This window comes from Scyliorhinus torazame, chromosome 28, assembly GCF_047496885.1.
Source record: "Scyliorhinus torazame isolate Kashiwa2021f chromosome 28, sScyTor2.1, whole genome shotgun sequence".
Lineage (NCBI taxonomy): Eukaryota > Metazoa > Chordata > Chondrichthyes > Carcharhiniformes > Scyliorhinidae > Scyliorhinus > Scyliorhinus torazame.
Window position 1 is genome coordinate 27932730 of NC_092734.1, and position 22282 is coordinate 27955011.

The 22282-nt window shown below is 47.9% G+C and overlaps 1 protein-coding gene across 4 annotated transcripts in view; it reads left to right on the forward strand.

The window, feature by feature from the left end:
• ptpn20 (protein tyrosine phosphatase non-receptor type 20) overlaps positions 1-22282 on the forward strand; it is a 402784-nt gene that overhangs the window by 195969 nt on the left and 184533 nt on the right. For all 4 annotated transcript variants that reach the window (XM_072491743.1, XM_072491746.1, XM_072491744.1 and 1 more), the window contains 7 exons: positions 2323-2485; positions 8075-8285; positions 10533-10636; positions 13241-13333; positions 17588-17695; positions 17795-17911; positions 21641-21831. In XM_072491743.1, the coding sequence (XP_072347844.1) occupies positions 2323-2485; positions 8075-8285; positions 10533-10636; positions 13241-13333; positions 17588-17695; positions 17795-17911; positions 21641-21831 (987 nt within the window). The remainder of the gene's footprint in view (positions 1-2322; positions 2486-8074; positions 8286-10532; positions 10637-13240; positions 13334-17587; positions 17696-17794; positions 17912-21640; positions 21832-22282) is intronic.

Genomic DNA, 22282 nt, shown 5'->3' on the forward strand with positions numbered 1-22282 from the left:
GTAGGCTTCAATGAAGTTACTGTGAAAAGCCCCTAGTCGCCACATTCCAGCACCTGTTCAGGGAGGTTGGTACGGGAATTGAACCGTGCTGCTGGCCTGCCTTGGTCTGCTTTAAAAGCCAGCGATTTAGCCCTTTGCTAAACAGCCCCTGTTATATTCCTCTTGGTAACATATCTCGTTACTCTTTGCTTTGTTATCCAGAATGATCTGATGGTTTGATTCTAAAGAAACCACAAATCTTCAAGTTAAAGCAAAACTAATTTATTAAGTGACGATTGATTAATATTGAGTTTGCACACTCCACAGAACTGTAACTAGTAATCAAGTAATCTATATTGAAGTATTAACTCATTTAAACTGCACGTGCTCGACTATGCTGTGATCTATCACTCTTACACTCTACTGCCGAGTCACTCCTGCTGGGAAGAGACCAAGATCCTCTAAGTGTTCTTATTTATAGTGGGATCCAGTGGCGCCCTCTAGTGGTTGTGTTACACTGAGATGTAATAATTAACCCTTTACTTATCTATATATATATATATACACATATCATTACAGATATTGTCCGCAGTCCCCCCCACCCCCTTTTCCTTCTTGAGGACGCTGGATCGCCTTGTCAATCCACAGCTGGTACCACGACCGTGGCTAAACGGTCCACCTTCATATCGGAGCCCGGAGAGTGGGTGACAAATCTGACCGTCAGATGCCAAGCTTCTTGATGGTTGCTCAACCAATGCCCAGGCGGTAGCGGCACGATGGCACGGTGGTTAGCACTGCTACCTCACAGCGCCTGGGACCAGGGTTCAATTCCGGCCTTATCTGTGTGGAGTCTGCAAGTTTTCCCGGTGTCTGCGTGGGTTTCCTCCGGGTGCTCCGGTTTCTACCCACAGTCCAGAGATGCGCGGGTTAGGTGGATTGGCCATGGTCAATTGTAGCTTAGTGTCCAGGCAGGTTTAGCACACTGGGCTAAATCGCTGGCTTTTAAAGCAGACCAAGGCAGGCCAGCAGCATGGTTCAATTCCCGTACCAGTCTCCCTGAACAGGCGCCGGAATGTGGTGACTAGGGGCTTTTCACAGTAACTTCATTTGAAGCCTACTCGTGACAATAAGCGATTTTCATTTAATTTTTCAAAAGGTTAGGTGGGGTTACTGGGTTACGTGGATAGGGTGGAGTCGTGGGCTTAAATGGGGTGCTCTTTCCAAGGGCTGGTGCAGACTCGATGGGTTGAATGGCCACCTTCGACATTGTATGAATTCTATGATTTTCCAGTATGGATCACCTGATCGTGATCACAGGCTGATGTTACTCACCCTCTGCAATGCAGGAAGAGGTAACACTTCAACTTTTACCTCAGCTGAAACAAATTCACGTTGTTCTATCTATTTATTTCCATGGATATTTGCCAAAGCCCAATGTTCCCCTTTCCTGTGCTGATGTGTGAGTTTGCTCCAAGTGCACAATCAGGCATTTCTCTCCATTATTGCAAGTGTCACTCTATCAATTTCCTAGGCGCCAGTGTGAACATCACATTCTAAACTCTATGTAGCATTGTGCTGCCCCGGTATTCATTAAGAGTTAAAGATTAAATTTCTACACAAATAACTCCATATTACGTTTCTGACAATTAGATCAAGACAACACAGAAAATCTATCTGCTTCGCAGAGGCATCTGTCATGATCGCCTGCCAAGCTGGGGGTGGTTTGAGTGTGTGCGAGGAGGTCATTCAATTGAACGAGGAACTTTCAATGCATGGCTACGATGTATGGCATAGCAGCCACGCTAAATGGCCTTAGTATTGGTCACCTCTCTTGTCCACTTAGCTCCCTGCATCTGCATGGTTTAAAATGGCCTACCCGGTGATGGGACAAGGGTAACACTAGTTTACACTGTTGCACAGATCGAGGATCCTTTAACCTAAACCCTCGGGGCCGAATGCATTTTGGATTTCAGATCCTTTCGGTTCTCATTTCTACATATCTAACAAGCTTCGGCCTAGGCTAACTGCAGCTACAGTAAATAAAATAGCCAGAAAATTAAGGTGTATTGTTGCGTGATAAATACAGGGGTACCTGTAATAAGAGTTCTTTTTGACGTGTTCCCCCCCAAAAACCCACAAGGTAAACAGTGCAGACAAACAAATTGAATTCCCGCGCTAAAGATTGATGAGGCTCAAAAAACATGCGGTTGGAGGTATAAGGTTTTGGGATTTACGGATAAAGGACACGCGACCAGCTGCAGAAATTCAGGGCTCAAACTGAAGCTGTTAACCTGCTCCCGATCGACTGGAGGTTAAACGATATAATGTGATCTTTCTCTTCAGAGGAAGACGTTTACCGTGCAGAGCAGTTTGGACGGGAAGAAGCACATCTTTATCACGGACCACAGCAAAACCTGCAAGTACCTCATTGAGCTGTGCTCGGCTCAGCACAAGTTTCAGATGCAGATGAACTCCCGGCAGCTCAACCAAGCTGCCATTGCAAGCGGTAAGTACCTTGTCTCGTCCCGGCAAGTTCCTAGTTACTCTGAAAACTCCATAAATCCCAGAAAGTCAGGAATGATCCTTTGCTTTTACTGAGAATGAAAGTCTCGAGCATGATTTAACGGGACAGAAACGGAATCCTGTTTTGGGACTTATCAGGGTGTTTCGCAGAGCCTGCAGCGGTGAGGGCGACACCGCTATTTACCGGTACTTTGCCGGTTACTTTGTGGCGTAAGCGAGGCCGCACTTACATCAGTTCCTGCACGGAAGTGCATTTGTGGATCGGGGGGCCGTTTATAAATGCCGTCCCAATCTTTCGACCCCTTTCTTTTCTTAAAAAAATAATTTTCATTAAAGGTTTTCATAAAATATCAATAACAAAATGAGAAAGAAGAAAGAACCCAACAGGGTTAAGTACAAAACACAATCTAAAAAAGCAACCCCCCAAACCCCTCCCCCCCTGTACATAAATAATAAATTAACATTAACACCCCGACTTAACACAACAGGAGTATACACCCCCTCAGACCCTCCAGTGTAAATAACATAGACAAAAATAAAGTAACCCCCCCCCCCCCGAGCTGCTGCTGCCATTGACCAATGTCTATCGTTCTGCCAGAAAGTCTAAGAACGGTTGCCACCGCCTAAAGAACCCTTGTACCGACCCTCTCAAGGCGAATTTCACCCTCTCCAATTTAATGAACCCTGCCATATCGCTGATCCAGGATTCCACGCTTGGGGGCCTCGCATCTTTCCACTGAAGGAGAATCCTTCGCCGGGCTACCAGGGACGCAAAGGCCAGAATTCCAGCCTCTTTCGCCTCCTGCACTCCCGGCTCCTCTGCTACCCCAAATATTGCGAGCCCCCAGCCCGGTCTGACCCTGGATCCTACCACCCTCGACACCGTCCTCGCTACGCCCTTCCAAAATTCCTCCAGCGCTCGGCATGCCCAGAACATATGGGTGTGATTTGCTGGGCTCCCTGAGCACCTAACACACCTATCCTCACCCCCAAAGAACCTGCTCATCCTTGTCCCAGTCATGTGTGCCCTGTGCAGCACCTTAAACTGTATGAGGCTGAGCCTCACGCACAAAGAGGAAAAGTTCACCCTCCCAAGGGCATCTGCCCACGTCCCCTCTTCGATCTCCTCTCCCAATTCCTCCTCCCACTTATCTTTCAATTCCACCACCGATGCCTCCTCCTCCTCCTGCATCACCTGGTAAGTTTCCGAGATCTTCCCCACTCCCACCCACCCCCCCGAGAGCACCCTGGTCTGTACTGTGTGTGGCAGCAGCCGCGGGAATTCCACCACCTGCCATCTGGCAAACTCCCTTACCTGTAAGTACCTGAAGGTGTTCCCCGGGGGAGCCCGTACTTCTCCAGCTCACCCAGGCTCGCGAACTTCCCGTCCACAAACAGGTCCCCCAACTTTCGTATCCCTGCCCTGTGCCACCCCGAAAACCCTCCACCTGTTCTTCCTAGGGCGAACCGGTGGTTCCCCCGTAATGGGGTCCACGCCGAGGCCCCAACTTCCCCCCTATGCCACCTCCACTGCCCCTAAATTTTGAGGGCTGCCACCACCACTGGGCTCGTGGTATACCTCCTTGGAGGGAGCGGCAGCGGCGCCGTTGCCAGCGCCCCCAGACTCGTACCCACACAGGACCCCGTCTCCAGCCTCTTCCATGCAGCCCCCTCCCCTCCATCACCCACTTGCGCACCATTGTCGCATTGGCGGCCCAGTAGTACCCACAGAGGTTGGGCAGTGCCAGCCCCCCCCTATCTCTACTCCGCTCCAGGAACACCCTTCTCACCCTCGGAGTCCCTCGCGCCCACACAAACCCCATTATACTCCTGTTAACCCGCCCGAAAAAAGCCTTCGGGATAAACACGGGGAGGCACTGGAACAGGAACAAAATCCTTGGGAGCACCGTCATTTTGACTGACTGCACCCTACCCGCCAAGGACAGCGGCAACGCGTCCCACCTCTTGAACTCCTCCTCCATTTGCTCCACCAGCCTTGTAAAGTTAAGCCTATGCAGGGCCCCCCAGCTCCTGGCCACCTGGACCCCCAAATATCTGAAGCTCCTCTCCGCCCTTTTTAGTGGGAGCTCGCCAATCCCCCTCTCCTGGTCCCCTAGCTGAACTACGAACAGCTCGCTCTTCCCCATATGGAGCTTGTACCCCGAAAAATCCCCGAAGGATCCTCATTACCTCTGGCATTCCTCTCACCGGGTCCGCCACATACAGCAGCAGGTCGTCTGCATAAAGCGACACCCTATGCTCCTCCCCACCCCGCACCAACACCCTCCAGTTCCTCGACTCCCTCAGTGCCATAGCCAGGGGTTCAATCGCCAGTGCGAAGAGCAGGGGGGACAGGGGACACCCCTGTCTCGTCCCTCGGTGCAACCGGAAAGTACTCGGACGTCCTCCTATTTGTGGCCACACTCGCCATCGGGACCTCATACAACAGCCTAACCCACCTGACAAACCCCTCCCCAAACCCGACCCTCTTCAGCACCTCCCACAGGTACCCCCACTCTACCCTATCGAAGACTTTCTAAGCGCCCATTGCCACCACTATCTCCGCCTCCCCCTCCCTCGCCGGCATCGTGATAACGTTCAAAAGCCTCCGCACATTCGCGTTCAACTGTCTCCCCTTCACAAACCCCGTCTGGTCTTCATGGATGATCTGCGGCACACAATCCTCAATCCTCGTGGCTGAGACCTTCGCCAGCACCTTGGCATCTACATTTAGCAAGGAAATCAGTCTGTAAGACCCACATTGCAGGGGATCCTTGTCCCGCTTCAGGATCAAGGAGATCAGTGCCCGGGACATCGTCGGGGGTAAAGCACCCCCCTCCCTTGCCTCATTAAAGGTCCTAACTAACAGCGGGCCCAACAGGTCCATATATTTTTTATAGAACTCGACCGGGAAACCATCCGGCCCCGGTGCCTTCCCCGCCTGCATGCTTCCTATCCCTTTGATCAGCTCCTCCAGCCCAATCGGGGCCCCCAGTCCCGCCACCAGTCCCTCTTCCACCTTTGGAAGCCTGAATTGGTCCAGGAAATGGCCCATCCCTCCCTCCTCCCGTGGGGGCTCGGATCGGTACAATTCCTCGTAGAAGTCCCTGAAGACCCCATTGATGCCAACCCCACTCCTCACCACGCTCCCTCCCCTGTCCTTAACTCCCCTGATCTCCCTAGCTGCGTCCCGCTTCCGAAGCTGATGCGCCAGCATCCGGCTTGCCTTTTCCCCATACTCGTAGACCGCCCCATGGGCCTTCCTCCACTGCACCTCCGCCTTCCTGGTGGTCACCAGGTCGAATTCAGCCTGGAGGCTGCGCCTCTTCCTCAACAATCCTTCCTCAGGCTCTTCCGCATACCTCCTGTCTACCCTCACCATCTCCCCCACCAGCCTCTCCCTCTCCCCCTGCTCCCTCCGCTCCTTGTGGGCCCTAATGGAGATCAGCTCTCCCCTCACCACCGCCTTCAGTGCCTCCCATACCATCCCCACTCGGACCTCCCCGTTGTCGTTGGTCTCCAAGTACCTCTCTAGTTTCGACCCCTTTCAGCATCCCCACCGCAGCCTCTGGACGCCCCCACCCCCCTCCCCCCCTCCACCCAACTGTACCGCTTACGGGGTCCTCAAGGCCCCGCCTCACCCCACTCTTAATGACAAGGCACCCCCCAGGCCTGATCCCTGGTGAGGGAATCTGGGCAGTGCCCCTGCCAGCTGGGCAGCGCCAACCGGGAACCTTGGAAGGATATAACCAGTGTTTAGGACCTGTTCCTGTGCTGATCTTTTCTTTGTTTTTGTTCTTTTTGTTTGTTATCTGTTCTGTCACTTCTTTAAAGACCTTAGGATGCAGGTCATCTGGGCCTGGGGGATTGTCAACACTCAGATCTAATAGTTTTCCTCGCACCCTTTCCCTGGTGATGGTGATTGTTTTAATTTCATCCTTCCCTATCACCTCTTGATTTTCAATTATCTTTGGAAAGTTTTCTAACTCATCTACCATGAAGGCAGCCACAAAATGCCTGTTGAAGCAGGGCCTCTGCCATTTCTTTGTTCCCCATTATCAATTCCTCAGATTCACTCTCTGGAGGATCAACGCGAAACGCTTTTCCTATTCACATATTTGCCGAAGCTTCTACTACGGGCGGGATTCTCCGTCCGTTCTTGGCAGCAGGATTCCCGCTGCAGCGAATGGGAGATTTGGCTGAGCGTCAAGTTCTCCTCGCCACGGTAACGGGGCAGACTCGCAATGGAGAATCCCAACCCATGAGTTCTCATATTACCATACTCTGCTCTCTGCCTCTTTGTTATCTTTATAGGTATCCTCTGCTGGTTCTTAAAGTTTGCCTAATCCTCTGTACTAATCTTCGTAGATTTGTAGTGTTAGTTTCAATGCAATACTATCTTTGACTTCCTGGTGAATGTTGCGGCATTCTCAATGAGCCTTTCTATGTAGGGCAGTTTAGTTAGTCCCGTTTTCCTTTGTCCTGTGTCTCTATCACTTAGATACTTAATTTGCATATCAGTGACGCAGTAATAATGTCACTAGACAAATAATCCAGTAGTCCAGTCTACTGCTTTGAGAGTTATGGGTTCAAATCCCACCCTGGCAACTGGTGTAATTTATTTATATCTTTTATAAATTTAGAGTACCCAATTATTTTTATTCCAAGTAAGGGGCAATTTGGCGTGGCCAATCCACCTACCCTGCACATCTTTTGGGTTGTGGGGGCAAAACCCACGCAGACATGGGGAGAATGCGCAAACTCCACATGGTCAGTGACCCCAGGCCGGGATCGAACCTGGGTCCTCAGCGGTGTAGGCAGCAATGCCTACTGTACCACCGTGCCGCCCAACTGGTCGAATTTCAATTCAATGAATAAATCTGGAATATAAAGCTAGTCTGAGTAATGGTGACTGTGAAATTATCATCGACTGTCGCAAAATCTCATCTGGTTCAGTGATTTCCTTTATCAAATGCCGCCGTTACCCGTTCTGGCCTACACGTGACTCCAGACCCACAGCAATGTGGTTGACTCTTAACTCCCCTCTGAAATGGCCGAGCGAGACACTCCATTCAAGGTCAACAAATGCTGGTCTTTTCAGTGATGCCCACATCCCATAAAAGAATAAAGAAGTAGCGAGGTCTTCAAGTTTTGTTTAATAATAATCTTAATTAGTGTCACATTAACACTGCAGTGAAGTTACTGTGAAAAGCCCCTAGTCGCCACATTCCGGCGTCTGTTCGGGTGCACAGAGGGAGAATTCAGAATGCCCAATTCACCTACCAAGCACGTCTTTCGGGACTTGTGGGAGGAAACCGGAGCGCCCGGAGGAAACCCACGCAGAGACGGGGAGAACGTGCAGACTCCGCACAGACAGTGACCCAAGCCGGGAATCGAACCTGGCACCCTGGAGCTGTGAAGCAACAGTGCTAACCACTGTGCCACCGTGCCGTCCCTTTATAATCAGTTGGTACTGCCGAGTTCTATTTTGGGATGTAGTTATTCTTATTTCAAAGTCAAATCTGCATTTGATGCTAAAAATGGCACTGTGTGCCCTCTTGTCTCCCCACAGAGGAACACGTTTTCACCTCCATAGTTTCCAATGAGACAAGATTTGCTCGGCGCAGGCGTTTCGAGGAGATGCGAAACATTTCTCGCTCGGAGACTATGCTGAGTCGTCCTAACATGGACGCAGTGTCGATTGGAGCGCTGAGCAAGTCCTGCGACAATCTCACGGCAAACATGGCCACGTCGGGGTGTGGTGGCTCCAATAACATGTGGAGGTAAGTTTCGCTTGTGCGGCAAGGCAAACACTTAGCCTCCTTGGCAATCATACTGAGGTGCATGTTTGTGATTTAACCGCCTGAGTGCCACGATGTAAGTGCCCCATTGAATAACTGCGATAAGACATCAGTTGCTAAAGTCCCCCTTGAGGCAAATTCCTTTTGTGCCTGCTTCCAAATAATGTTTGTGCTTCCTATATCTGAACCCTCATTCGCTATAATGGGAACTGAAGGCAAACCAATTTGAATAAGCAGTAGGATATTGAGATAACGTGTAGTTATCACCAACTCGTTTATCTGGTAGTTGCTAGTGAATCGATTAACTTCTGACACTTATTTTGTCGTCTATGTGCTTGAAGAAGATTAATGATCGTAGCTCTTGCACCTCGCCAAGATGAAAATGAAGTATGGAACCTTGTTTTCGATCGCATTGTTTGATATTGGTGCTGTGAGCAATCAGAGATACGACTTCTCAACCTCCAGTTAGTGTACGAAGCATCAAATGCACAACGTTGTGTCATATTCTGCTGCTATTGATTTCACAGTGATAAACCTTTAGTAGGTACATTTAAATGAGCGTACAGCAGATCATGGTGCAATGGAAGATTAATGAACTAATAAATATTTGGATTATGGGTTAGCTGTGAAGGAAATGTCTATGGTGAACTTGCAAAGCACTGATTTCATAAATAACGTCAGTAATTCAAGTGCCCCTCCAAGCCACTCACCTGACTCGGAAATATATCGGCCGTTCCTTCACTGTTGCTGGATCTAAATCCTGGACCCCCTCCCTAACAGCACTGTGGGAGTACCTACACCACATGGACTGCAGCGGTTCATGAAAGCAGCTCGCCACCACCTTCTCAAGGGGCAATTAGGGATGGGCAATAAATGCTGGTCTAGCCAGTGAAGCCCGCAGCCCTTGAACAAGAATATAAATTCATGGCTCATGGAAGTGTGGCATTTTGCATGCATGAGGTAAGACTAAACTATCACCAACAATGCGCATTGTCCAAGAATCCCTACGAATCCATTAGGTTGGGGCGCAACAACACTTTAAAGGAAGGTGTTGAAAAATATTGCGTGGCATTAGCAGAGTGAAGAAAACAAACAAATAGAGATTCTATCAGCGTTGGGTGAAGCAATGGACAATTTCTGTTCTGAGTCGTGTCTGACGTAATCAGTGGAAAGATGTTATTGCCTTTGAGAGAGCATCAGGCATTATCAGCAATAAACTGTATCTACATAGCATTTGTATACTTGTACTTAGGATAATAACACATCCCTAGGTGCTACACAGGAGAATACAGAACATAATATGACACCGGGACCCATCAGGTGATTTTAGGTGGTCTGATCAAAAACCTGGTCAAAGAGGTATCTTAAGGGCGGCACGGTGGCTCAGTGGTGAGCACTGCTGCCTGACGGCGCCGAGGACCCGGGATCGATCCCGGCTCTGAGTCACAGTCCCTGTGGAGTTTGCACATTCTCCCCATGCCTGTCTGGGTCTCACCCCCACAACCCGAAAGACGCGCAAGGTAGGTGGATGGGCCACGCTAAATTGTCCCTTAATTTGAATTAAGGGTACTCTAAATTTACATTAAAAAGAGGCGTCTTAAAAGAGGGTATCGAGGTGGAGAGGCAGCGAGGTAGGGAGGGCGTCCTAGAGCTGTTTGCCGAGGCAGTGGAAGACGCAGTCACCACTAGCGGAGCCCTGAATCAGAGGATTGCAGATATCCCGAAGGTTTGTGAGGTTACAGCAGATTACAGGAATCCAACAAGACATTGATTTTCTATAACTTAAATCAATATGTGAAGCAGTACTAATTTGGTTGATATATAGAATGCAGGCGATGTGGAACATGGAGGATTCATTGTAAGGAACAATCACATGGGAATGAGTTCCTTCTCTGTACATGTTAATCCATAAAAGGATGCAACTAATATCAACCCTTTGGAGAGAACTGAGTTACAATGAGACAGGACTATACCCATCTTGTTGGCTTCACCTAGTCTCACCTTAAATTTCAATGGAAGGTCTGTTCACATCAAGAGTTGTAAGAACTTGTCAGAATAAAGCATTTAGCAGGGTGCGCAAGAGACCAGATTACCACAATTGGCAGAGGTTTGTACGACCCCAGGCTCGTTTAGCAGATGCAGCACTTTATCAGATGACCCCTGCTACATTCTGAACGCATGCTCGCTGTGTAAGAGTCCGGATAATCAGAAGCTACCTTTCTTCCACAGCACAACAGATGGCGTACCTCAGTCAGAAATGCTCCCCTTCTCGACAGAAAGTTGCAGATATTTGGGACCACGGAACGTGACCCCGGGTCAAGATGGCGTGACTGGTACGTTCAGGAGAGAGGGGGCCAAAAGAATATTTTCCCAAACCCAACTCATACTACCTGCTGAGGGAGGAGTGAAGGAGAGGAACTTTCTGCGCTGCTCCTGGCATAGTGCCTCATCTGTTGGGAGTGTACATTGTTTGAACAGATTTCACGCTATGAATCAAAGTGCCGTGGGATATGATCTTAAAATGGCATATATATAGCTTCTGGTTATTTGTCCTTGTGTCGGTTTCCACAAAACGCCATTACGAAAACTTGCAAAATGATCTTTTTTTAAAATTCATTCAAGGAGTGTGGGCTTCACTGGCTGGGCCAGCATTTATTGCCCCTCCCCAATTGCCCCTCGAACTGATTGGCTTGCTCGGCCATTTCAGAGTCCAGCACATCGCCGTGGGCCTGGAGTCACGTGTCGACGAGCCCACACGTGACCTCTCAACTGCCTGATCTGCTCGTGGTGTGACAGGCCTTCCCCAAAGAAAACAACCTGGCTCTCTTCTTTTAATTTAAATTGTTTTATCTTTTAAATTTAGAGTGCCCAATGGGAACTCTCAGCTTGCTTCCTGGCGAGGCAGCTTAGAAAGGACATTGCTTCCATCCTGCTGGACATGATCAAAACCTTCGCTGCACATACCTCAGCTCACCCTGCACCCTACCCACCAAAAGACACCTGTCCTCATACCTGTGACCTACATTTGCTCTCACTCCACCGACACCTCACGTTGTCAGTCTCACGTTCAAGTTCCTCTCCACTTTCCCCATCCTTTAAACCCACCCCATTCCAAGATTTTAGCCGCTGATTGTAACATCTCCTTCTATGGGCTCAGTCTCACCTTTTGTCTGAGTCCCTCCCTGTCATGGGACACCGCCTCACATTAAAGGCCCAATGATGGTGGGATTAACTTCTTCTGTCAAGGCTACAACTACAACAACAACTTGCATTCACATAGCATTCAATGAACATCGTCAAACTGTTACGATCCCAGTTGATGCGATGATTGGATGGGATGGTCCCAGAATGGAACCCTGGTTCAAAAGATGATAAACATTTTTTATAAAAACGCAGTGGAACAGTCATAGGATCGTCCGTTTGTTTTTAACACAAAAATAATTGGATAGTTGGATTATGTTACAATAATCCTTTACTCCTCCCCCTTCCTTAGCTTTACAAATATATACAGATTTTAAGGTTAACACAAATTATAAGTTATATTTTAAGCTACAATGGTCTTAGTTACACAAAGTCCTTTTAAGCACACAGTCTGGCCGTGGTAAGACACGCTCTCCTCTCTGAACCCACGTGAAGGCCTGTGATCTCTCCTCAAAATATCCCCAGATGATTCTTATACTGTGAGCCTCCTTGTCTCACATACCTCCGGCTTCTACACAAGTGATTTCAAATTCCGCTTTCAAAAAGACATACTTTCAAATCTTCTTTTGAACAAGGTTTTCCCTCTGAAGAGTCCATCAAGAATTTGCTTACAGGTTTTGCACCTTCCCCGCTCAGGATTTGTTTGACTTTACATTTGCTTTAACGATCGATTCCCTGACTGTTTTAAAATGGCAGCAAACTTTAGATTTACCTCTGAAGTCCACTTTAAATCTGGTTACTGCAGCTGTCTCTTTGACTCAGTCTTCTTCTCAGCTCGGCCTGTCTTTGCTGAACAGTTTCTCTGTTCTAGTCCAATAATCTCAGGCTTCTTGGAAACTTCTCTTCAGTTCTTTTGTTTCCTTACCAAGCTGGCATTGAGCGCTATGTACTTGTGTTCTTCACCATTACTCCATGGCATGGTTTTCTTCTGCTGAGAAAGAGTTCCCTCTCAAGCCTTCGAAACAAACTGTCCCCAGCAGCATTGTCCTTGTGTCTGTTTCCACAAAACGTCATTACGAGAACTTGCAAAATGTTCTTTTTTTGAAATTCGTTCAAGGGGTGCTTCAACTATCGAAGTGGAATTCTCTCATTAACTATTTCCAACTGCAATATATCCTGCCACAAACTAATTTTCAAAACGCCTTTTGACCCTCCCAGTTGCTAAGCAATGACCACATGCTTCCGTTCGTTTTTATTTATTCTTCATGCTGTAGCCCTCTCTAAGCACAATAGACACACAATTGGAATTGAGCCAACCCACACACCTACCAACACCTTTGTCCAGCTTAAATCTAACTCTAGGTTTTACCCTTCCTTACACAGAAATGTTAAATTAAACCCACTTAAAACTATTCCCTATTTCTAATATTTACCAATACAAATTCCTTAAACTACCTTTGTTTTCTCAACAATAATATCCCAAACTTCTCCTCAGAGCATAGTCAGCTAAAGCTCTGCACCAAGTCAAAGAAGGGGACACTCAGGCACATAGCTTGTGGAGTTTCTTAAAAGGCGGGGAGACGGACAAAGGGGTTTATGGAGGGGATTCCAGAGCTGAGGGTCATGGTGGTTGAAGGCACAGCCATGAAAGGTAAACAAAGGAGGTTCATGATGCACATGAGCCAAGAATTGCCATATCGTTACTGGGTGGTGCTTATTCAGTCCGAATTGCAGTATGGCAGGGTTAGCATTGCATTCTTTCTGGAAGCTCACGTGTACTGTTTATTCATTCGCAGGCACTTTGGTGAACAAATCAGATCCTGAGCTGACCATACCTGAGAGGGAGATCATTTTTGTAAATCTGAAGAAGGATCCTCTAGTTGGTTTTGGTATGTCAGATAATTGATTTTCACTTTATGGATCCTCACATTGGCCGAATAATTAATGTTAAGTGTCGAGGCTAACCCCCCCTTACTGTTGTTTGCCTGTAAAGCTGTAAAGAAGTTCAGACAAGGGCAGACGTACATTAAAATGCAGAAATCTAAAGGTTGTCTCTAACTTGTGCTCTTCTAACATTAGCTTCGTGAAATTATCGCCTGTTAGCTCACCATAGAATTCCTACAGTGCAGAAGGAGGCCATTCGGCCCTTCGAGTCTGCACCGGCCCTCTGAAAGAGCATCCTGCCCACCCTATCCCCATAACCCTACCTAACCTGTACATCTCTGGACACTAAGGGACAACTTAACGCGGCCAATCCACCTAACCCGCTGATCTTTGGATTGTGGGAGGAAACCGGAGGAAACCCACGCAGACACGGGGGGTGGGGGGGGGGGGGGGGGGGGGGGGAATGTGCAAACTCCACACAGACAATCGCCCAAGGCTGGAATTGAACCCGGGTCCCTGGCGCTGTGAGGCAGCAGTGCTAACCACTGTGCCGTCGTGCCTCACCATTCAAATCAGCGAATAGCAAAAGGTAGATCCAAACGAAACTCGTCACAGATAACTCGTTCATTTCAGTCTAAGAGAGTGGGATCTTCCAGTCCCAACAAAGTAAATGGACGTGTGGCTGGCTTACTGCAGGATACCCACTGTGGGCCGGGGCCAGTATCCCTTCAATGGCATGGTGTCTGTTAATTACTGTCAGTCAACCTCTCTGGCACTGAAAAGGAACTGTTACAAGTCTGTTTTAATCCCCATCAATTGGAGATCTTTTTTATAATTTCCTTCTAGATCTTTTCTCGCCCTTTCTTAACACATAAAGACCAATAACTTTAAGAAAGAGATATGAATTCCCCAGTGACCAATGCAAAGGAATCACACGGCAGGATCTCCTGTTTTAAGACTTTTATTGTAACAAACAAATCGAAGTCAACATTGACTAAACATTAGTTAGTAGGCAACTAATAAGCGAAACTACAGAAAAGGTATTTCCTATTAGCTGCTTAGCACAACCACAAACCTCACATCATGGGCAGCATGGTAGCACAGTGGGCAGCATGGTAGCACAGTGGTTAGCACTGTTGGTTCGCAGCTCCAGGGTCCCAGGTTCGATTCCCGGCTTGGGTCACTGTCTGTGTGGAGTCTGCACGTTCTCCCCATGTCTGCGTGGGTTTCCTCCGGGTGCTCCAGCTTACTCCCACAAGTCCCGAAAGACACGCTGTTACGTAATTTGGACATTCTGAATTCTCCCTCAGTGTACCTGAACAGGCGACGGAATGTGGCGACTCTGGGCTTTTCACAGTAACTTCATTGCAGTGTTAATGTAAGCCTACTTGTGACAATAAAATATTATTATTATTATATTTATATATGCATTGCACTCTCAGCATAACTGTCATCTTATATTTAAGGTCCCACGGTTCTCCTGATTGTAACATGTTCCTTTCTCCCTGGAGGATGCATCTTCTGTCTTTTAATGAAAATCCCTTCACTCAACCTAATGAGCATAAGCAAATAGGCTTCCAATAGCAAGGTAGCCTTTGGTGATTCTATGGTCTTTAACTCTGCACAAGGATCCATCCTATCCAGCACTTTGTGTTTTACATTTTTCCTCTGCCTGGTGCACCATTTCCAGTCCCCCTCATCAGATCTTCTGATTCAGACTCCCGTGTTTCCAAAAAACAACTTTGTGCTTCACTGTGTCACGGTGTTGAAACTTTCACTTACCTTCAATAAGTTTTCACCTGACCCCCCTGTCCCAATGGCAACCAGGTCAGATGTGCTTGTCTCCGGGCAGATTTCATTGACGGTCACACCCCCTCTCCAAATGCCTCCAGTTTACTCTGAATTAAAGGAGGCAGTTGAAAACATGACCATCTTGTAAAGTTCAGCATCGTAACAAGTCTCATTCCTTCAGCTTTTAATTGTTGTTGGAGATCTTTCTCACTGTTTCTTTTTAAGTCTTACCTTCACCTTTCTTAATCCAGTCCTTTATTTTCGATCTTGTCATTTATCTTTCTGTCGAATTCACTATTTAAAATTGCACAGCCTGGTTCCGACTGTGCACTGTTTATTTCTTAATCCTTCAGTCTGATAGAAAGAAATGCCCGCGCATCAAACATACCCAGGCTCTGGACATTCAATCACCATGGCCTGCATTTTTCATCTGTCGGGCGAGCGCCCACGGTAGGCTGGCAGCGGGCACAGAACGAGCTGTCGGCCGCAGTCGGCCCCAGAACGCGATTTCACGCTGGCTGGCAAATTAGTGGGTAGCCAGCGTAAACCGGCGCTGGCTAAAGCTCAACACTGCCTCGGAGGGCGGGAAGAGGGTGGAGGGCAGGAAAAGGAAGGGTACGGCCTGGTGCTTCTAAACGGCCGCTGTGGGGACGTTCCGGGGAGTTGCGGACCTGCGGGGGAAAAAAATAAGTCGCGATCGAAAACTTTTGCCAGGAGTGTCCAGGCAGCACATTCAAACAGAGACCCCAGTCCCCGTTTAGAATGTGTTATTTTGGCCCGGACCGTTCATCCTGCCGTGGATCGAGGTTGACGCTAACGTGTAAAGGCTGCCTGGCCAATCAGCCAACCCGCCAACTTGCAAAATCAAATGGGCCAATGTAAAATTGCGTTCCATTGGCCTCTTAATGGGCTAATTTGCCTGATTGATTGTCGGCGGACAAGCCTCTGACTCTTCCGTGTACCCCCCCCCCCCGACCAAAATGTTGCACGAGTGCGCGATGACGTCAGGATGCGCGCCCGATCCCTGTTTGCAGGATTTCAAGTGCATCCCCCTCGTCCACGCGAGCAATGTCATATTCTCGCCTATGATCCCCAACACCTCAGAAACCCTCACATCCTGCACAGCTTCTGATCGTCGTCACCTGGGCGGATCATTGTCGCTCTTAATTACAAACTTACCCGTCCGGCTCGCCCTCAAAACCTGCTGATCGACACGCATTGAGTGCTTTTGTCGGGAACGTCTTCAGCTAGAAGTCTCCTTTCAATCTAGAGCTGTGCAGTCCCTTGCTAATCTTCCACTCTCGTCCTCCACCTCAACACCTCTGGTCTAGAAAAAAAGAATCGCCTGTGGGTTCCATTCCCCCCACTGTTAACATTCAGCAAGTCCCATTTTCTCGTTGCAATCAGAATGGAGCATGTTCGGTCTTTGTACCGAGTTTGTGTCAGTTTTGAGGGCATATCATATTTTAAGAATTGTATCGAAATTTGCCCAATTGGAGAAAGCACTGCAGGGCAAACACTTTTTCTTTTTGGTAGTTTGCATGTCTGTCGATTATTGACCGCAAACCAACTTTCATTTTGGCCCGGGGATTTCTGTATATGCTGGACGTTTCCTGATTATCTTTTTAAACGGTGGCAAGTTTAAACCATTTTTCGTTGTCTGAAACCCTTAATGTGTAATGACCTCACCTCCAAGCCTTCTGGTAAATCAGCCGATGATTAAATTGATTGCTAGCTGGGCCTCTCTGGAGACGTGGTGAGATTCATAGTCATTTGTCTCAGCTGTATTATAAATGCAACAGGAAAAATACAGTTAAAGAAAAAACAATATACAGGAGAAGATATTTAATGTGGATTGCTGTGCACCTTGAATGGGGGAGTGCTTTGTTTTTGAATGTGTGTACCTGGAAGGATCTGTAATGAAATATTTGCTATCAGGCCCCTGACTGATTTATTGAAATCATGATTGAGCTGATAGTCTGCGTTGCAGAGTACACTGCTGGGCAAATGCACTGCGCTGTTCACGCTGTCAACATTCACGCACTCCAAGTCTGAATCACTGACCTTGGATTAACCATGTGACCTATTTTAATGATCTCCCTCATAATAGTCAAACCAGTTCCACAGGGCAGGACCCCTGACCGGACGCGAACCTGCGTTAAACGCAAGAAAAAAATAAGGAAACCACATCTGAGGGAATAACGTTTGGAGCTCAGTCCCGGCCTTTAAGCTGTGCAGCGAGGAGGAACAGACTAGTCCTAATGATGCTGAGGCACAAATAGGCCCGATTTGAACACATGAGGGGGAGAGCTGTGGGGGGGGGGGGGGGTGTTGTGAGGTGTGTGGGAAACCATTTCAATCTTGCCGACTTGAGAGCCAAGAGATTTTAACTCCCAGGACGCCAACTGCTTAGGTTGTTAAGTCAAGGACTGGGCTCGCCCTCAGATTCAATTTATCTTTCTTTGCAGGCTTCACGATTGTTGGAGGAGAGAACACTGGGAAATTAGACCTGGGGATCTTTATCACGTCAGTCACCCCGGGGGGCCCAGCGGACGAGGCCGGACGTGTTAAGGAAGGTGACAACTGATCCTTTAATGCATTTTACAATCGAGTGCAGCATCTTTAGAGTCTCCCTTTCACTGCTCAAATGATTTTTCTGCTTGTGTCTCCTGAAGGGGGTCGTCTGATCTCGGTGAATAATGAGAGCCTGGAGGGAGTCACTTTCAGAGCCGCAGCAGAGATTCTGCAGAATGCCCCCGACAAGGTGGCACTAATCATTTCTCAGCCAAAAGGTATGCACGCTCTTTTGCACTTCGCTGGAACAAGCCCCTTCCTGCTGCGCTTGTGTGAACGATGACATTTGGCGAGAGAGCCAGTGGTGGAGACCAGGAGGACATTTTTGGACGCACCGGGTTGTTACGGCCTGGAATGGACTGCCTGAATGAGTAGAAGTTGCTTCATTAGTCACTGTCAACAGGGGATTTGCTTGAAGCGGGTAATGATTGCTGGGGCCTGGGGACGGAGCAGGGGTGTGGGAGTAATTGGACAGCTCATTCAATGAGCCTGCACAGGCCAAATGGGCTGTTCAGAACGATTCTGTGACCTGACGGCATTCTGTGAGATGAAGGTAGGCTTTGTAAAAGTGTCAGGACTCCTCCCAATTAGGCGGGGCCTTTTTGAGATAGACAGATTTTTAATCAGTGAGGGAATCAATGGTTATGAGGATAAGGCGGGAAAGTGGAGTTGAGGCTTATATCAGATCAATCGTGATCCCATTGAATGGCAGAGCAGGCCAATGGGGCCGAATGGCCTACTTCTGCTCCTGTGTCTTATGGTCTTTTGGGACTCATTCTTTCGCATTTACTCTCGCTTGTCCAAAGTTCTCAATCCTGGCAAGAGAAATTAGTTCAGATAATGTGACTACAGTCCTGCTCCTGAGTACTGCCCTCCTTGACGTCGAACGTGCAGTAAAATAAATATTAAATCATGAAAAAGGTGCTGGATCATAATGTATAGTTGTTGCAATCAGTGTCCCTTCTGTCATAATATACACCAGTATATCGTGGTGCAGACACACACACTGATGGACATGCAGTGGGACCAATCAGCATACACAACACCGCAACCAATCACCAGTGAGAGCACACGCACTATAAAGACAGGGGACAGGAGAGTTCCCGCCCATTCTAGTAGCAGCCAGCTCGGAGCACAGAGCTCACAGCCTGCAACACAGACATTCACCATGTGCTGAGTGCATCACCTGGTTAGGACTAGGCAAGGGTCAACAGTTAAAAGCTGGTATTGCATTTACCCACAGTTCAAGTATGTTAATATAGTTAACCTCATAATAAAATAGAGTTGCACCACTTCCAGTGTTGGTGACCTGTTTGTGATCCAGAACACCCAACACATCACCTTTCTCATGACCCTACGATTGCTGAGCTGATCTGTAAGGGAGATGTACTTATATTAGCCAAGCAACTCCAGAAAACAAACCATGTTGGTCAAAGGCCTATATTTCAGAGCGGAATTGACTACCTGGTGTCACAATGGTGCAGGGTTATGATCTCGTAGAGACTGATAACTTTTTGGACAGAGAAATTCAAACTTGCAGAAAATATTTGAAAGCGTAGCACCACAAGATTTCACATTGTAAGATGTTTACTGTAACAGAAAGACTAAAAGCACTATTGAATAAACACTCTCTTTGTAGGTATTACGATTCCGAACAGACCCCAACAGTAGATAGGATACTGGACCGAAACCCCAATCGTAGAATCATAGAATCCCTGCAGTGCAGAAGGAGGTCATTCGGCCCATCAAGTTTGCACTGACTCTCTGAAAGAGCACCCCACCCAGGCCGACTCCCCCACCCTATCCCCGCAACCCCACCTAACCTGTACATCTTTGCACACACTAATTTTAGACAATTTGGGCACTAACAGTGGCCAATCCACCCAACCTGCGCATCTTTGGACTGTGGGAGGAAACCCACGCAGACACGGGGAGAATTTGGAAACTCCACGTGGACAGTCACCCAGGGCTGGGATTGAACCCGGGTCCCTGGCTGTGAGGCAACAGTGTTAACCGCTGTGCCACAATAATTTAGTTTATTTTGTAAGACTGTGTGGGAAGAGTACTTCGCTCCAGGAACGATTGCATGAAAAAACAGGGATTTGGTATTCTTAAAAGAAAACTTAATTATTGAAGGTTCCAGGTTCACGTCCCGGACGAGTCCTGCAACGCAGTTTCGGGCGGCACGGTGGCACAGTAGTTAGCACTGCTGCCTCACAGCTCCCGGGTCCCGGGTTCAATTACAGCCTCGGGTGACTGTCCCACCCACCAGTAGAGCGTGAATCTGGTGCTCTGAGGCCATTGTAACCCCGTGTGGTCAGGGACATGGCAGGGCAGTGCGCCCGCCACCCTGGCAGTGCCAACTGGACACTGTCAAAGGGTGTGGCCTGTGGGGGCTGGGTATGAAGGGGGAAGTTAAGGGGGGGGCTCACTTGGTGACTCAATAGCACGGTGTCATTCTCCTGAGGGGGGGGGAGTTGAGGGACCGGCGATTGTGGGGGGTGCGGGGGTCGGGGAATGCCTGCATGCCCACAGTTGGGTGGGGTGGGGGTCTTTGCCAGCTAGAAGGGATGGGGGTCTTTGCCGACGAGAATCTGGGGGGCCGGAACATTAGTCTGAGATCGGGGTGCCCCTTTTAATAAATACATTTTTCCTCGCCGGGCTACGGGTTAATGGCTGTTACTTGCCCTCTGACAACTTAGCTCATCCTTTTTAATGACTATTGAGCTACGTTGCATAGTGTGGGGGCACCACAGAGAAGCTGGAATTGTGACAAATTTCTAAATTACCTTTTCCAAATGGTGGAACATGTCAGTCAATCTGATTTACAGTTCAGCTTTTGCATCGGTGATGCCCCTGTGTACTGTGCAGAGTTTCACAGTGAGTCAGGACGTTATATTGATCACTATATATTATATTTAAGGAGCCTCTGGTGCTACAGCAACGATGTTGGTATTTTTGTTGTTGAGGCCATTTGAGAGGGAAACCCTCACATTTTTATTGTCATCGTCGAGTGGCACGATGATACACCTGAAGTCTCACTTGATTGTGTGTTGGCAACAAGTAACAAACAACTAAAATAGCTTATTGCATGAAGACAAAGTCCATTTAACTGGCTACTAACGTCTTCGACTTCGAGCAGGAAGGGGGAGAAACAGGACACAAAATCAGAACCATCGTCAATAGATTGAAGGGAGAGGCTAAGAGTATTTTTGTTCTTATTCAAAGCATTGCTCAAGCCATGTGCAAATTTTCAGACACTTTCAACGCCATCGAACAAAGGATTTATTTACAAGGATCTACAAGAGTAGCAACATGTCTGCAGCTAGTTCTGGAATGTCTTTGCTTAAGTGCCTCCCCCTGGGGTGATTCCCCACTCTGAGTCCCAATTGGTGACCCAGATCAGGTGACCCTTACTCTGCTGTGTTGCCCTTAAAGGGACAATCATCACACTGAGAATGTACTACCAGAAACGGAGGGGGGAGTAAGTTAAATTGCTTTTAAAAGGGATGTGGGTAAATATTTGAAAAAGCAACATGTAAAAGGATTTGGGGAAATAAATAAATCAGAGAGCTAGCACAGGGATGATGGGTCAAATGGCCTCTTTCTGTGCCATGTAATTCCATGATTACGATAAACGTAAATCAAATCTATTTTAAATCTTTGTAACAGTATATATTACATGCATAATATCTGTCATTGTCATAGCCTTACAGGACAGAAAGAGGCTCTTAGGCCCATCCTGTCTGCACCGACTATCAAACACCTATCTATTCTAAATCCATTGTCCAACCCTTGGTCCGTAGCTTTGTATGCTGCCACTAAAGCCTTTTAATTCGCGACAAGGGGGCCAAGTGGGCGATATCCATTGTGTTCATAAAAATATTAGGTGTGAGTGGCAGCAGAATTACGTTGGCCGCTTAACAGCTTGTCAATCCTCTTTTTAGGCCTGTGCGAGGCTGCGCGGAAGGATCCGGCAAGATTAAAGAGTAAAGTCAACAGCTCGGTGAGCTCACCCCACCGTCGGTATAGCAACCCACCTGCAGCAGAGCAAGGCCTCAACCATGAAACCTGCACCCCGGAGGTGACTCCAGTGCACAGCGCACCATCTGTCCTATTTCCTGTAGTGGAAATGAAGGTAAGCCCAGGGCGACGAGGAAGAAAAAAACCCACCCTGAGGTAAAAAAAACAAAGCCCATTCTTCCGTCAATATCCATTCCAATGTTGTTTTTCCAGCTTTTGATTCACTTTAGCAGATGGTAAGCTCAAGGCTGGTGAACGTGGAGACATAAAATCCCGGCTGTAATAGGCGCACCATGTCCAAATTTGTTCCCAATATTTTTTGATACTTAAAATGTATTTTGGATCCAATTCCCATTTGTGTCACACAGTCAAGTATAGGTCTGGTGTGGCCAGTGTTTTTGGTTCTTCACCTTTTTGTTTTCCCCTGGCTTACTCCTCGTTGCTGGCCTCAAACAGGTTTTGGTACAGGCCGAAGAACTGCCCCACGTATCCAGGGTGACCCTGTATTCCTCTGACCCTCGGGTGGCGTACTTAACCTTCTCCAGGTGGAGAAATTCCGAGAGGTC